A 13,432-nucleotide genomic window follows, 5' to 3' on the forward strand; every position below is an offset into this window, starting at 1 on the left:
CCACGCGCCTCATCCCCGACGACGTCAGCGCACAGGGGGGCGCTCACCCGCTGCGGGAGCCCCGCCCACCACGCGCCTGATCCCCGACGACGTCAGCGCACGGGGGCGCTCACACCCGCTGCGGGCGGCGGCGCGGCTGCGCTCGATGGCGGGCAGGGTCAGCTCGGAGGGGCAGCTCGTGTGCAGGGGCAGCCGCCAGCCCCCCACTGGATTCAGGCAGACCTGAACTGACTGGTGAGCGCCGGGACAGCTGACCTCGGTCCAGAGGCAGCCAGCGCTTGGAGAGAGGACCGGACTGGCCGCACCGCCCTTTCCACCTGGGGGGTCAGCTGAGCATCTGCACCCCCTGAATCCAGAGTCAGGAAGGGGGCGGCGCGTCTGTGAAAAGACGCAGTGTACCCGCTGTTCCCAAACTACCTGTGATGTAGAAGTGTTAAAAATAAAATAACACTAGAGGGCGAATCAAGTTTTGCTCTCGGACATCTGGACAGTAATGAATGTCTTCAGTGAAGAGCAAGGTTTTCTTCAATCAGCTTTTACTTGGGGAATAATTTTAGAGGATGAGATGGTAAGAACACGAGTCTGAGCACGCTCTGGGAGATGGTGAAAGACAGGTGAGCCTGGCGGGCTGCGGTCCATGGGGCCGCAGAGTCGGGCTTAGTCCAAAAGCCTCCTTAGAAAAGGGAGGAGCAGACGCAAAAGCTGCTCCCAGTTCCAGGGAGGCCGGAGGGGGGACCCCGCCCCTGGGGTACAGAGAGACGACTCGGCCCCTCGGCCAGGCCCCGCTCAGAGCAGAGCGCTGAGCAGGTCTCACGCTTCTGAGCACAGTATTCAGGCGGTAGCAGCTGGCTCCAGGCAAACACACCCCAGCGGCTGAGGTCAGTGATCGATTCGTATGATGTGATGTTTGTGACACGAATCGATGCCAAGAAAATTTGCCATGGGATTTCAAAATAAACAAGCAAAGCCTGGTGTTAACAGAAATGACACCATCCATCTGGAGATCCTGGAGGACCCTGTGACCCCCGGGTTAGAATTTCTGTCTGTGAAACTGAAGCTGCCACGGGAAGTGGATGAAATCATCTTTCCCCAGAGCAAGTATGGAAATTTGATTAACATTTAAAGCACTTCTCACAATTTAGAATGTTGTGTGTGGGAAAAACTCATACCCTGAGGGTCTTGATTAGCAAGAAAGGAAAAATTAGGAGGACTTTCCAACGTGTGATCTGGAGCATCTAGCCGCTTCTGCAGCAGGGGGTCCCTCCCTCAGGCACACTGGGTGCAGGAGGGCTGACCCTGTCAGGCCCCCTCCCCTCAACTGTCCTGAGCCAGCGGGGGGCCCCTCAGCCCAGAGCCCCAGAGTACTGATTCCGGATCTGCCAGCCATACCCCAGCTGCCTTCTGTGTCATCATAGGGCCTGGACTGAGGCCATCGGGGTTATCTCTAGTTATTCTTGTTTATTTTCCTAGCAACAATGAAGAGCATCACCGCATCTGAGAAAAATCCAGTGATTATGCAAATCTGTAGATAACTCTCCAGCATTAGTAATTCACAGCCTCGGTTTTTGAAACACTCAGGTCCGTGGTGGAATCCTGGCTTGAGTCCTGGGGACAGAAAAAAGCTCTGTGGGCAGACGGGCCTGGAGGCATCCGTTTAGTTCCCCTTGTTCTGCCACTGATAATCCTTCAGTTTCAACACACGGAGCCCAGTTCTGTACAAGGTCAGCACTCAGGAACCTGGAGGGAATCCTCCTCCCTGGACACAACTTCTCTACCAGAAACTGTTCAGTCGTAAGTCGTGTCCAACTCTTTGCGGGTCCATGGACTGCAGCCCGCCAGGCTCACCTGTCCCTCACCACCTCCCAGAGTTTGCTCAGACTCATGTCCATTGAGTCGGTGATGCTATCGAATCATCCCATCCTCTAAAATTATTCCCCAAGAAGAAGCTTATTAAAGAAAACCTGGCTTGTCACTGAAGACACGCGTTGTTGTCTAGACGTCTGAGAGTAAAGCTTGATTGGCCCTCTACTGTTCTGCAATTTTAGAACTTTACTGAGGTGTGATTGACAGGTGTGCCGTACACGACTGATGAGTCAGAAGAGGAGGCCCATGAAACCAGCAGCCTGTTCGTCATAAGCATGTCCATCACCCCAGCAGGAGACGACAGCGTGTTGTGGCTGTGCGGCGTGTGAACGGCGCGGCCACTGAGGAGCCGGCATGGGGGCTCCTCAGAGGAACGGAGGCAGACCTACCGCTCGAGCCGGCGACCCCCCTCCTGGATATTCACGCAAAGGAAACAAACCCTGAGTCTCGAGAGCCCTGCGCCCCGCGTCCCTCACCGTTCACAGCAGCCAGGCGACAGACGATTACAGCATCCGCTGACGGGTGGAGGGCGGGTGACAACAGAGAGCGTCCGGCCCCACAGGAAGGGACACCCTTGGGCTTATCTTTAATGGTAGAAAAGCAGCAATACTGTAGGTGACTTGCATCTCAACTTTTAGGTCCTGAAGCGATCAGGTTTTGCTGTTTGCTTGCAGCTCTGATGTGTGGTCTCAAAAGTGAATCGGCCTTAACCGATAAGCCCGGAGGCAGGGCGCACATACACGGGGTCAGTTTTGAGAAAGTGGCGCTGGTGAGAATTAGAAAATAAATTGCAAACTCTAGCACTCAGGATTAAATTTCTGCTGGGGGCCTTACTAAATCAGGCTGTTTATTTTTATAAAACGTGGAGGACGTGAGTGAAATGTCTCTTTGTGTTTCACTATTTGACCATGAAGTTAGAAACGTCTGGCGAGAAGGGTTTTCTCCTGCTTTGTGGCTCCTTCGACCACATAAACGGTGGTCTGAGAGCCCCATGCCTCTGCACCCCCACCTCCAAGCTGGCTGGGATCTTCAGCAGGAAGACACTCTCACGCCTCAGTGGCTGCTTGAAAAGAAGGAAACCATGGCTGGCTGATGAATGAGTTCAGAGTGAGAAGGGCCCGGGGTCCACAGTGGAGCCCTTTCCATCAGTGGACGTTGGGCTGGAGGCAGGCCCACCGCACACCCTCCTGACCACTTCCAAAGGCTGGGCCTGACGCTTCTTCAGCAACGGCCTCCTGAGCGTCCCTCCCAGCCCCGAGGGCCCACTTACCGGAGGTGAGATGAAGACGTAGAGGGATGAGCCCTTCAGTGCCAGGAACCTGGGTCTGAAGGTCTGAGACGAGCCGGCACCTCCCAGTCTCTCACTGACCCAGCCCATGTGGACGACCTGGGGAGCAAAACCTTCAGAATGAACTGCGAGGCCCCGTTCAGAGCACAGGGCCGCTGGGTGGAGAGGGCAGACAGCAGGCCGCCCACCCCACAGTCCGACCCGGCCACGACCACCCTGCAATCTGGGCACACGGCACAAATGTGAGACACCCGGGTCCAGACTGCTGCACCGGGCCAGGCTCGGAACACGAGCTTCCGCTGCACCGGGCCAGGCTCGGGCCAGGCTCAGAACACAAGCTTCCGCTGCACTGGGCCGGGCTCGGAACTCGAGCTTCTGAGTTACCTTAGTTTTGGCCCGTGTTGGCTGTCTCAGCTATATCAGAGTTCTGCCTTCCACATATATTTAAAACCAAGTCATTTAATCACATTCTATTAGAGATTAGTATTTCTAATCTGTCTCTGGGGTTGCAAAAACAACTAGTATATTTTTCCTTTCTGTAGTAAACATTTCATTAAGACATGGGGGAGAAATGACTGTTTCTTTATAGCTCGACTTCAAGACTGAACATAACACAACAATATTAGATTCTAGTGACACACAGTGCAAACTGTCACAAGTCAGAATATGATTTAAAAAGTTAACGGAGACAGTCATGCAACTTAAGAACTGAGTGAATGGATTTAACAATAAGCTAAGGCAAAACCCGGGGTGTCTTCCCCGGGTGTCTTAGCCCACTTCCCTCTGCGTCTGCCTTAGATCACACGCCCTCTGAGGACGAGGCCCATGTCTTTACCTGTATCTGCTCCACACCCACGAGGCAAGGAGGGCTTGTTCCTTAAAATTTCTTGAAAGGAAGCGTGAGTGACCCCACCTATCGCTGTATATGTGCCTGCTAAGTTGCCTCAGCCGTGTCCGACTCTGTGACCCCACAGACCGCAGCACACCGGCCTCCCTGTCCCTCACCATCTCCTGCAGTTTGCTCAAACTCACGTCCACTGAGTCGCTGATCCCATCTAACCATCATATCCTCTGTCACCCCCTTCTCCAATCACTGTAAATCTTTGAGTCACTAGCAAGCTCAAAAATTGGCTTTGATACTGTGTCTATCACCAGGAATCTTACCCAGATTCTTTCAAACTACTAATTTAGTAAAGGCTGGTAGGACCAAAAAATGAACACCATTCAGAAGGAAAACCACATCACAGAAAGAAAACAGCCCTTGGCGGGTCTCTAGCAGCATGGTGTGAGGGCCCCTAAGACTGCAGACGTTTCCTCTGCTGAGGACCCCTAGCAGACCAAGCTGCAGCTCGATCTCACAGGGGCAGGGCAGGCGCAGTAACTCATGTACATATATGTAAGGGGCCTACACACACGTAAGGGGCTACATATACATAAGGGGCCTATATAATATAAGTAACTCTTTTGCCTGTAATGAGGAAAAACTCTGTTGTTGTTTTCTTTACTTTTCAATCACATATTCAAATGCTGCCAAGTCTCCAACAATCTTTCTCTTCATTAAATACTCAGAGATGGCGCTGTAGGTCCCACAGGAGGTGGATGAGACACTGGAGCCTAAGACGGGGGAACTTAGCTTAAGACAGAGCTGAATACCCAGACATGAAAATACGTCAATAGGTGGACAGATAGGAGAAGGCGATGGTACCCCACTCCAGTACTCTTGCCTGGCAAATCCCACGGACAGAGGAGCCTGGTGGGCTGCAGTCCATGGGGTCGCTAAGGGTCGGACACAACTGAGCGACTTCACTTTCACTTTTTACTTTCATGCACTGAAGAAGGAAATGGGAACCCACTCCAGTGTTCTTGCCTGGAGAATCCCAGGGACGGGGGAGCCTGGTGGGCTGCCGTCTTATGGGGTCGCACAGAGTCAGACACGACTGACGCGACTTAGCAGCAGCAGGTAGACAGATAAGACAGATGTGGATGGATGGATGGGTAGATGGACGACAGGTACACAGGCACATGAATAGATCCGTGGACAGGTGACAGATAGCTAAGCATGGAGAGATAGATGGGTAGACAGATGATACGTGGATAGGTTCCCTTTACAGATGGACCAAGGGTGAGCAGGAAGCTGAATGTGTAACTTCCAGGCTGCCTTGGAGAAGCGGGGACTGTTTCTAGCAGAGCAGCAGCAAGCGCTCTTCTCGCGAGGACAGCGCATTGGGGACAGAGACCCCTCTGGTTCCCCGAGAGCTGCCCTGTCTCTAGAGACACGGGCACCAGCTGTGGGAGCCGCTTCGCTCCAGGCCGGTGGGCATGACGCCCAGGCTGCGGCAGTCTTTAAGTTGCTGCTGTTCCTCCCTTGTTTGGTTGATACAGTGCTGGGCGCGTGTCCAACAGGAGTTACATATGGAGGAGCAAACTGGGAGCTCATCTTCCAGCAAAGACGGAGACGCACAGACTGTTAATAACCTGACATGTCTGGAAACTGGCTGCGGAGCTCATGCAGTTCCATTTGTAATTGAATTCTGCCTGGGTCAATTAGCGAAGGAAAAAGTTATCGCTTAGCTATTACCGGGAACACTGCCTGCTCTCTGACTCTTCTTTCGGTATATGCAGTGCATAAGTAATGGTAAGAAAAGCTAATTCTACCTTTTGTATTATGAACTTTCTAATGACTTATTACATATTCCAAGAAATAAAACCATAATTTATGAACACCTATCTGATTGTATTAAATTAAGGGCATATAACCCTTAAAATAAAGAGCATATTTTTATCTATCTTTCCTGATTTCAATTTATAGAAAGTTCCTTTTTTTTTTATCACTTGACTGAGTCAAAATAACTAGTTAAGCACCCACCAGGTAATAACTATACAACCAGTCTCTTCCTTTTCACTGAAGAAGCTCAAATACCTTGAGTTATTTAGGCTTCTTTTGGTTTTGCTGATTTAGGTATCCACTTTAAGTGAGTTTTTTCAGAATAAATTTATTTTGTAAAATAGATTCTTGCTATTTTGGCAAGGTGACCATTTGTCCTGGATTTCCTGGGACAATTCTAAATTTACTCCTGTCATCTTACTATTACTTTTAGATCAGATGACAAATTAGTCATTTTATTTGCCAGACATAAAAGTCTAAAAATCTATACTCTATGCCTTTCTTACTATCCTTCCAGGTCTGTTTCCTTTTGCTTTCGTGTGTCAATTTCAGTGGTTGTCAAATGCCTTTATTTTTTCATGCTTATTCAACTACTATTTTTACTACCTTCCAAAATCAATGATTAATTGCTAAAAATGAGAAAAAAATCTTTCCTTTTTAAAATAGGGTCCAACATCATAAATCTAAACTCCTAGCATGCATACAAAATGTTTAGCTTTTGGAGAAATGTGAAACAGTCCTCTACTAAAAACTTGGCATATCAGGGTAGGGCTTAGCTCTCTCACAGCCCCACACGGTGGCAAACATCTCTAATGTCTCCTTCCAGATAATTGAATCCACTCCTTGAGTAAATTCAAAGTTATACAGAAATATTAAGGTTAAAAAAAAGTAACCACATTAGAGTACCCATTCAGTTCAGTTTAGTCGCTCAGTCACGTCCAACTCTTTGCGACCCCATGAATCGCAGCACACCAGGCCTCCCTGTCCATCACCATCTCCCGGAGTTCACGCAGACTCACGTCCATCGAGTCCGTGATGCCATCCAGCCATCTCATCCTGGGTTGTCCCCTTCTCCTCTTGCCCCCAATCCCTCCCAGCATCAAGGTCTTTTCCAATGAGTCAACTCTTCACATGAGGTGGTCAAAGTACTGGAGTTTCAGCTTTAGCATCATTCCTTCCAAAGAAATCCCAGGGCTGATCTCCTTCAGAATGGACTGGTTGGATCTCCTTGCAGTCCAAGGGACTCTCAAGAGTCTTCTCCAACACCACAGTTCAAAAGCATCAATTCTTCAGCGCTCAGCCTTCTTCACAGTCCAACTCTCACATCCATACATGACCACAGGAAAAACCATAGCCTTGACTAGACGGATCTTTGTTGGCAAAGTAATATCTCTGCTTTTCAATATGTTATCTAGGTTGGTCATAACTTTTCTTCCAAGGAGTAAGCGTCTTTTAATTTCATGGCTGCAGTCACCATCTGCAGTGATTTTGGAGCCCCAAAATAAAGTCTGACACTGTTTCCACTGTTTCCCCATCTATTTCCCATGAAATGATGGAGCCAGATGCCATGATCTTCGTTTTCTGAATGTTGAGCTTTAAGCCAACTTTTTCACTCTCCTCTTTCACTTTCATCAAGAGGCTTTTTAGTTCCTCTTCACTTTCTGCCATAAGGGTGGTGTCATCTGCATATCTGAGGTTATTGATATTTCTCCTGGCAATTTTGATTCCAGCTTGTGCTTCTTCCAGCCCAGAGTTTCTCATGATGTACTCTGACATTACCACTGTCTTATTTCATAGATTAAGAAACTGGGGCTCAGATGTTAATTTGTTCCAACTACACCACCAGAGAAGGGGTCAGTGGGATCAGAATCCAGGTTCTATTCATATCAGACCACCAAAACTGACATCATACAAACATAGCTTAATACGTGATAAAATTTATAAAACCACTGCAAAATTACTCCGCTGCTCAGGAGGCCTTTGAAACCTAATTCATTTCATGTCCCTTGTGCCGGGAGTTTTGCTCCTCAGATGGTTTTAACTTTCCTTGAACTAGTTCATGGTTCTCTCGTGTGATTCACTGAGAAAGAAGAGTTAATTTCCAAGTAAAACAAAACATGTTTTGATTTCCAGATGGGTGCTCTTTTCAACCTGCCGGGCAGTCAAGTACAGCCACGAGAACGCAGTGTCCTCCATTCGAATACGTCAGGTTCGAGTCCTGCAAAAGCCGCATGTTCTCAGCGTAACGGGCCCTCGTGTGCGTGTTTCCAGACCGCCGACCATGTGTGATGTTTTTGGACAGTCCTGGAGAGGATGACGTCACTGTGACAGGCCGTGGAGCAGCTGAAGGGAGGCGCTCCTGGAGGGCAGGCTCTCCGCGGTCCTAAAACCACGTAGGCCCCTCGGGCTCCTGGACAAAAAAGCCCTTCCGTGTCCCCAGCTCTAGCTTGTGGGGAATAGGCTTCATGCAGCCTTGGGGACCTCCCTGGGTTCCAAAGGGCAGATCTCAGCAGTTGCCAATCAGGGACGGGACGGATGCGGAGACGAGGGAGAGGGGGGTGGAGCGCCAGACGCGCATCCTTGGGGCAGGGTCCCGCCTCCCCTTGGGGGCACACAGAACAGTGTTTTGAGCTCTTCTGCAGAATGAAAACCCCACCAAATGGAAGATGTTAACTCCCTGATGAAGCCTCTTCATTCCAGAGAGAAGGCATCCATTCGATAGGAACCACTGAAGCCCAGCACAGGACCCCCTGATGCCAGGCGAACGCGGGCCCTGCACGTGCCAGGATGCTGATCAGCACTCCCACCCAGACGAGGGGACGCCCCGTGGCCCGCCCCCCACCCACCCCGGACGAGAAGACACCCCGCGGCCCAGCCCCGCCCCCGGGGGGCACACAGTTCTGCCAGCACGGGCCTGCTGCGGCCCCGTTTGGTGGGCAAGGCAATAAAGCTGTTCTTTCCTACTTCACCCAAAACTGTCTCTGAGATTTAACTCAAGTGTTGGGATCCAGAGGCTGGTTTCAGCCTCAAGAAGACAGGCTTTAAGTGTGAACTAGGGGGCAGTGGGTCCTTGGGGGAAAAGTCCAAGAGAAATGTTTTGGAAACACAAAGTACAGCAGGAAAACTCCGTTCTCTGTGTGAGGAGATGAAACGAGCCCTATATTAGCTCAGACATTCATGGGACCATTACTCCTTAAAAGGCTAACGCTCTGTGCGACCCCATAGACGGCAGCCCACCGGGCTGCCCCATCCCTGGGATTCTCCAGGCAAGAACACTGGAGTGGGCTGCCATTACTCCTTAAAAGGCTGCCGCTCTCACTTAGCTGCGTCACAAAGCTTCTGTTGTTGCTGTTTCCTAAGTCAAGCCCGGCTCTTCGTGACCCCACGGACTGCAGCCCGCCAGTCTCCTCTGTCCACAGGATTCTCCAGGCAAGAGCACTGCAGTGGGTTACCCTTTCCTCCTCCAGGGGACCTTCCTGACCCCGGGACTGAACCCGCATCTCCCGCACTGGCAGGAGGGCTCCCTACCACTGAGCCACCTGGGACGCCCCTAAACAAAACCAGTTCCTCATAAATTTAGAAACATTACAAGAAATAAAAGAACTTTTCCTTGTGTCTCTTTTCTAATTTAAAACTGTTGTTTAGAGGGGTTTAATTTAAGACATGGTCCTAATTTCCTAGTTTTCAGTAAATATTTGATTGGCAGGTATTTACGCTCCTGAATGCCTTCCATTCTGAATTCAAATTTTATCCCTCAGCACTGTTTAAAGCAGACCATACACATTCCTTTTGTTTTCTTGACTTGAGACTATAATGAATACTTCCTCAAACCTGTGAGAGCTGTGGAAAGCTCATGCACTCTCCAGTTAAAAAATTCCCACTTACAGCTTAAACTATGACTTTATCAAAAAGGAAATAGAAAAAGAACGTAGTGACTTCAAAGTTTATTCATCTGATATACAACTACATAGTTACAGGCCTAGTGAGTGAGCTGTCCTTGAGTCAGAAAACCAGGTATATTATAAGCTGGACTTTGCTCTTGGAGCTTCCTTGTGGCTCAGCTGGTAAAGAATCCGTCTGCAATGCAGGAGACCCTGGTTCAATTCCTGGGTGGGGAAAATCCGCCGGAGGAGGGACAGGCTACCCACTTCAGTATTCTTGGGCTTCCCTTGTGGCTCAGCTGGTAAAGAATCCGCCTGCAATGTGGGAGACTTGGGTTCGATCCCTGGGTTGGGAAGATCCCCTGGAGAAGGGAAAGGCGACCCCCTCCAGTATTCTGGCCTGGAGAATTCCATGGACTGTATAGGCCATAGGATTGCAAAGAGTCGGATTCGACCGAGTGACTTTCACTTCACTTCACTTTGCTCTTGGAAGGAATGGGCTGAGGGCCCCTGGAGAGGTGGGGCTGCAGCAACCCTGGTCCAGGTGAACAAAGGCCTGCGCACTGGGGCAGGACAGCGCTCTCCTCCCACCCCGCCTGCAGCAGGACCTGCCCTGTCAAAGGCCTCCCAGGGCGAAACTTCCCAATGGAGTTAGCCAAGAAAGTTACACGATGCTGACGATTCCGAATCATACAGGCTGGTCTCAGCCGCCAAACCCCTCGAAGCCTCCACAGTCGCATCTGGGCCATCACTTGGCCACGGTTCCTTCAGAAAATGCAGGCGCGCCTAGATCACTCAGTGGTAACCTGGCACCCTCAGGCAGGACAGTTCCTGCCCTGCAATCTCCAGGATAAACGAGCAGCTTTATGGAGTTAACTCTGAAGGTGAGGACTGTGACATCATCACACGTGTGCTAATGCTTCTCTGTCAAAATTTCCAAATCAGGTTTCAAAAACAGAAAGAGGCAACTTTTGGAGACATTGTATGATCAACATGAAAACCGCAAATCCTACCTGGTCACAAGGAGAACAGCATTTATTTGCCATTTTCATCTGTAGAGAGAGGGAAGCAAGGAGTCAGTACAATTTTATTAATGGCATAATTATTCAACCTGTCTAATTGGCAACTGAAGTTAATTAGCTGCATGAACTGTCCCCAGAAGTAAGTTTCTTTTATAATGCTTTTCCTTCCTGAAAACCAAACCAGAGCACAGAAATGTGTGGCAGCCAGTCTCATAATAGGACAACCAAGACAAGCACGTCGACTCTGCTGTTTCTCAATGATCAGCACTTTATGTAAGAGAAACCATGGGGCAGCAGAAGCCTACACTTCAACATCTGAAAGACTGGAGGAAATGACTTCTGCACACACCATCTCAGTTCACATTCGCTCCTTCCCCGATTCTCCCAGCAATCCTGCAAAGTCCAACCAGCGAGGACATGAAGGTCCAGAATAACAGAAGAGTCAAGACTGCCTCGGGAGCGGGGCTCTGCATCCACGGTTCTGGCTCTCGGGCGCTCAAGTCTCGTTCCGTCTGCCCCGCCCAGCACCGCAGTGTGCGAGATTCATACGCAGCCCGGTGCTTGTGCAAATACCAAGCTGCCACCACCTGGCCTTTCTCTTTGCCTTTTATCCACCCAGATACCCTTGAAATCAAATGTCAAGTTGGAAAACTGAGGTCTTAGAGAGAATCTGGGGGGCTTCCCAGGCGGCACTTGTGGTAAAGAATCCGCCTGCCAATGCAGGACACTCAAGAGATGCAGGCTTGATCCCTGGGTCAGGGAGATCCCCTGGAAGAGGGACTGGCAGCCCACTCGAGTATTCCTTCCTGGAGAATCCCGGGGACAGAGAGGCTGGCGGGCTACGGTCCGCAGCACGGCGCAGCGTCAGACGTGACTCAAGCAACTTAGCACACACAGGGTGCCTCCTGTGCAGCTGAGAGCCCCTGGGGCCCCTGGAATATAAATCTCATGCATTTCTGCTTCCCTGGTATTTCAAAGTGCTCAGGCAACCAGCGCTGGGCAGCTTCCAGGAGCAAGTCAGGAGTGAGAGAGACAGGGCCGCGGGGGCGGCTGCGGGGCCCTCCCCTCACAACGCGGGCGTCCAAACACACAGGTCCTGTCCACCCCCAGCTGGCCTGGACCAGAGCAGGCCTGGGGGCGCGAATGGGGACAGTGGGGCAAGTCACCCGGTGGGGCCTGAGGACCACGAGACTGGTCCACGGCCACCTTCAGCTGAGGGCTGCTCCTTCCGTGAGCCCCCGCGGCTGTGGCCACGATGTCACCGCCAGGGTCCGGGCTGCTCTAGGGAACTTGGGAATCCATTCGGGTGCCGCTCCCACCCCACGTGGTTTTAGTGCACATTCATTTATTTCAATATTGACCTTGGTTGTTGCACGGACCATTCAAGGAGGTGGAGGACCCGCTCCCTCCTGGGGACCTGCTGTGAGCCACTGAGAACATCTGGTGGCCGTGCCTCTTTCTAAGCTTCCTCTGTGTTTTGGAAAGTTACATCTCTAACCGAGTTGGGTTCCCCAAATACATGTCACATTTCATCAGTGCATTTGGATAGAGGACATGGAAAGTACATGCTCGCAGAGAACGCTGTGTAGGTACGTGGAAAGGAGGAGACAAGAGACAAGGCCAAGGTGAAGAGTCCAGACGCTGACTCAGCCTCTCCTCTCACGCCGGGAACCTTTCGGGTGACTTAATCTTTCCCTTTTTCTTAGTTAGAGATTCGATTTGTTGAAAAAGAGAGTACGAGGTTTGTCTTTCTCTTTCTGATTTACTTCCCTTCGTATCACAGGCTCCAGGCTCATCCACGCCACTAGGACTGACTCAAATGTGTTCTTTTTACAGCTGGGTAATATTCCATTGTACACACGTACCACAACTTCTTTATCCGTTCATTTGTCGGTGGACATCTAGGCTGCTTCCGTGTCCTAGCCACTGTGACTAGTGCTCTGTGACAACCTGGGGGGGCGGGGTGAGACGGGCGGGGAAGTTCAAGAGGGAGGGGAGACCTGGATGCCTGGGGCTGACTCATGTTGATGAACGGCAGAAACCATCACAATATTGTAAAGCAATTATCCTCCAAGTAAAAGCTTTCTTTAAAAGTACCTGCTTCCGTTAAATGTTATGACCAACGGTTTTAGGGTTAATCTTAAATAACAAAGAGTCGTGACTATTTCCATGGACTGAAAAGCAAGCCCAGGGGCAGGGGGCTGTCTCCACGCTCACGTTTTGCAGCATCAGATCGCTGATGTTGGCCGACACCACCCTCAGCCAGTCGGCACGCTCCTGGGCCGTGTGAAACTGGAGGGGCCCCGAGCTCATCCCATCCAGGGCCTGCACCTGGATCGCGCTGGACCTGAAGGAGGAAGAGAAGAGATGCTGGGAGGAGGTGCTGGGGCCCGGGGCCTCAGGACTGGGAGGGGGTGGTGCTGTCCCTAGCCCCCGTCAGCCCTGCTCAGCAACGCCACGCTGCCACCACAGGAGGCACAGCTCAAGCTGTGGGCTTAAACTACCCTGTCTCAGTATCCTAGGCAGATATACTGAAACTAAGTTCAAAACCCTAGAATCCCCCTTTCTCCTGCAGATGGAGGCTCTCCAGACGTCACTAGGTCTGTCTGGCTTACGGTTGTGTTGGAGCCCAGTTTCTTCTCGAGGTTCTCCCTGGCCTTCCATCCACTGTTGACACCGGGAGCCGAGGCTTCCCGTGTTGCTGCTGAACTGT

General features: G+C 50.9%; 1 protein-coding gene across 1 annotated transcript in view; it reads right to left on the bottom strand.

The window, feature by feature from the left end:
- The window catches only part of SNTG2 (syntrophin gamma 2), an 84,570-nt gene that overhangs the window by 17,034 nt on the left and 54,104 nt on the right, over nucleotides 1-13,432 (bottom strand). Inside the window, exons 12-14 of the mRNA XM_040239069.1 lie at nucleotides 12,937-13,066; nucleotides 10,711-10,749; nucleotides 3,134-3,250 (exon numbers count right to left, since the gene is read on the bottom strand). Of these exons, the coding sequence (XP_040095003.1) occupies nucleotides 3,134-3,250; nucleotides 10,711-10,749; nucleotides 12,937-13,066 (286 nt within the window). The remainder of the gene's footprint in view (nucleotides 1-3,133; nucleotides 3,251-10,710; nucleotides 10,750-12,936; nucleotides 13,067-13,432) is intronic.

Source organism: Oryx dammah, unplaced genomic scaffold, assembly GCF_014754425.2.
Source record: "Oryx dammah isolate SB20612 unplaced genomic scaffold, SCBI_Odam_1.1 HiC_scaffold_1, whole genome shotgun sequence".
In the NCBI taxonomy this organism is placed as follows: domain Eukaryota; kingdom Metazoa; phylum Chordata; class Mammalia; order Artiodactyla; family Bovidae; genus Oryx; species Oryx dammah.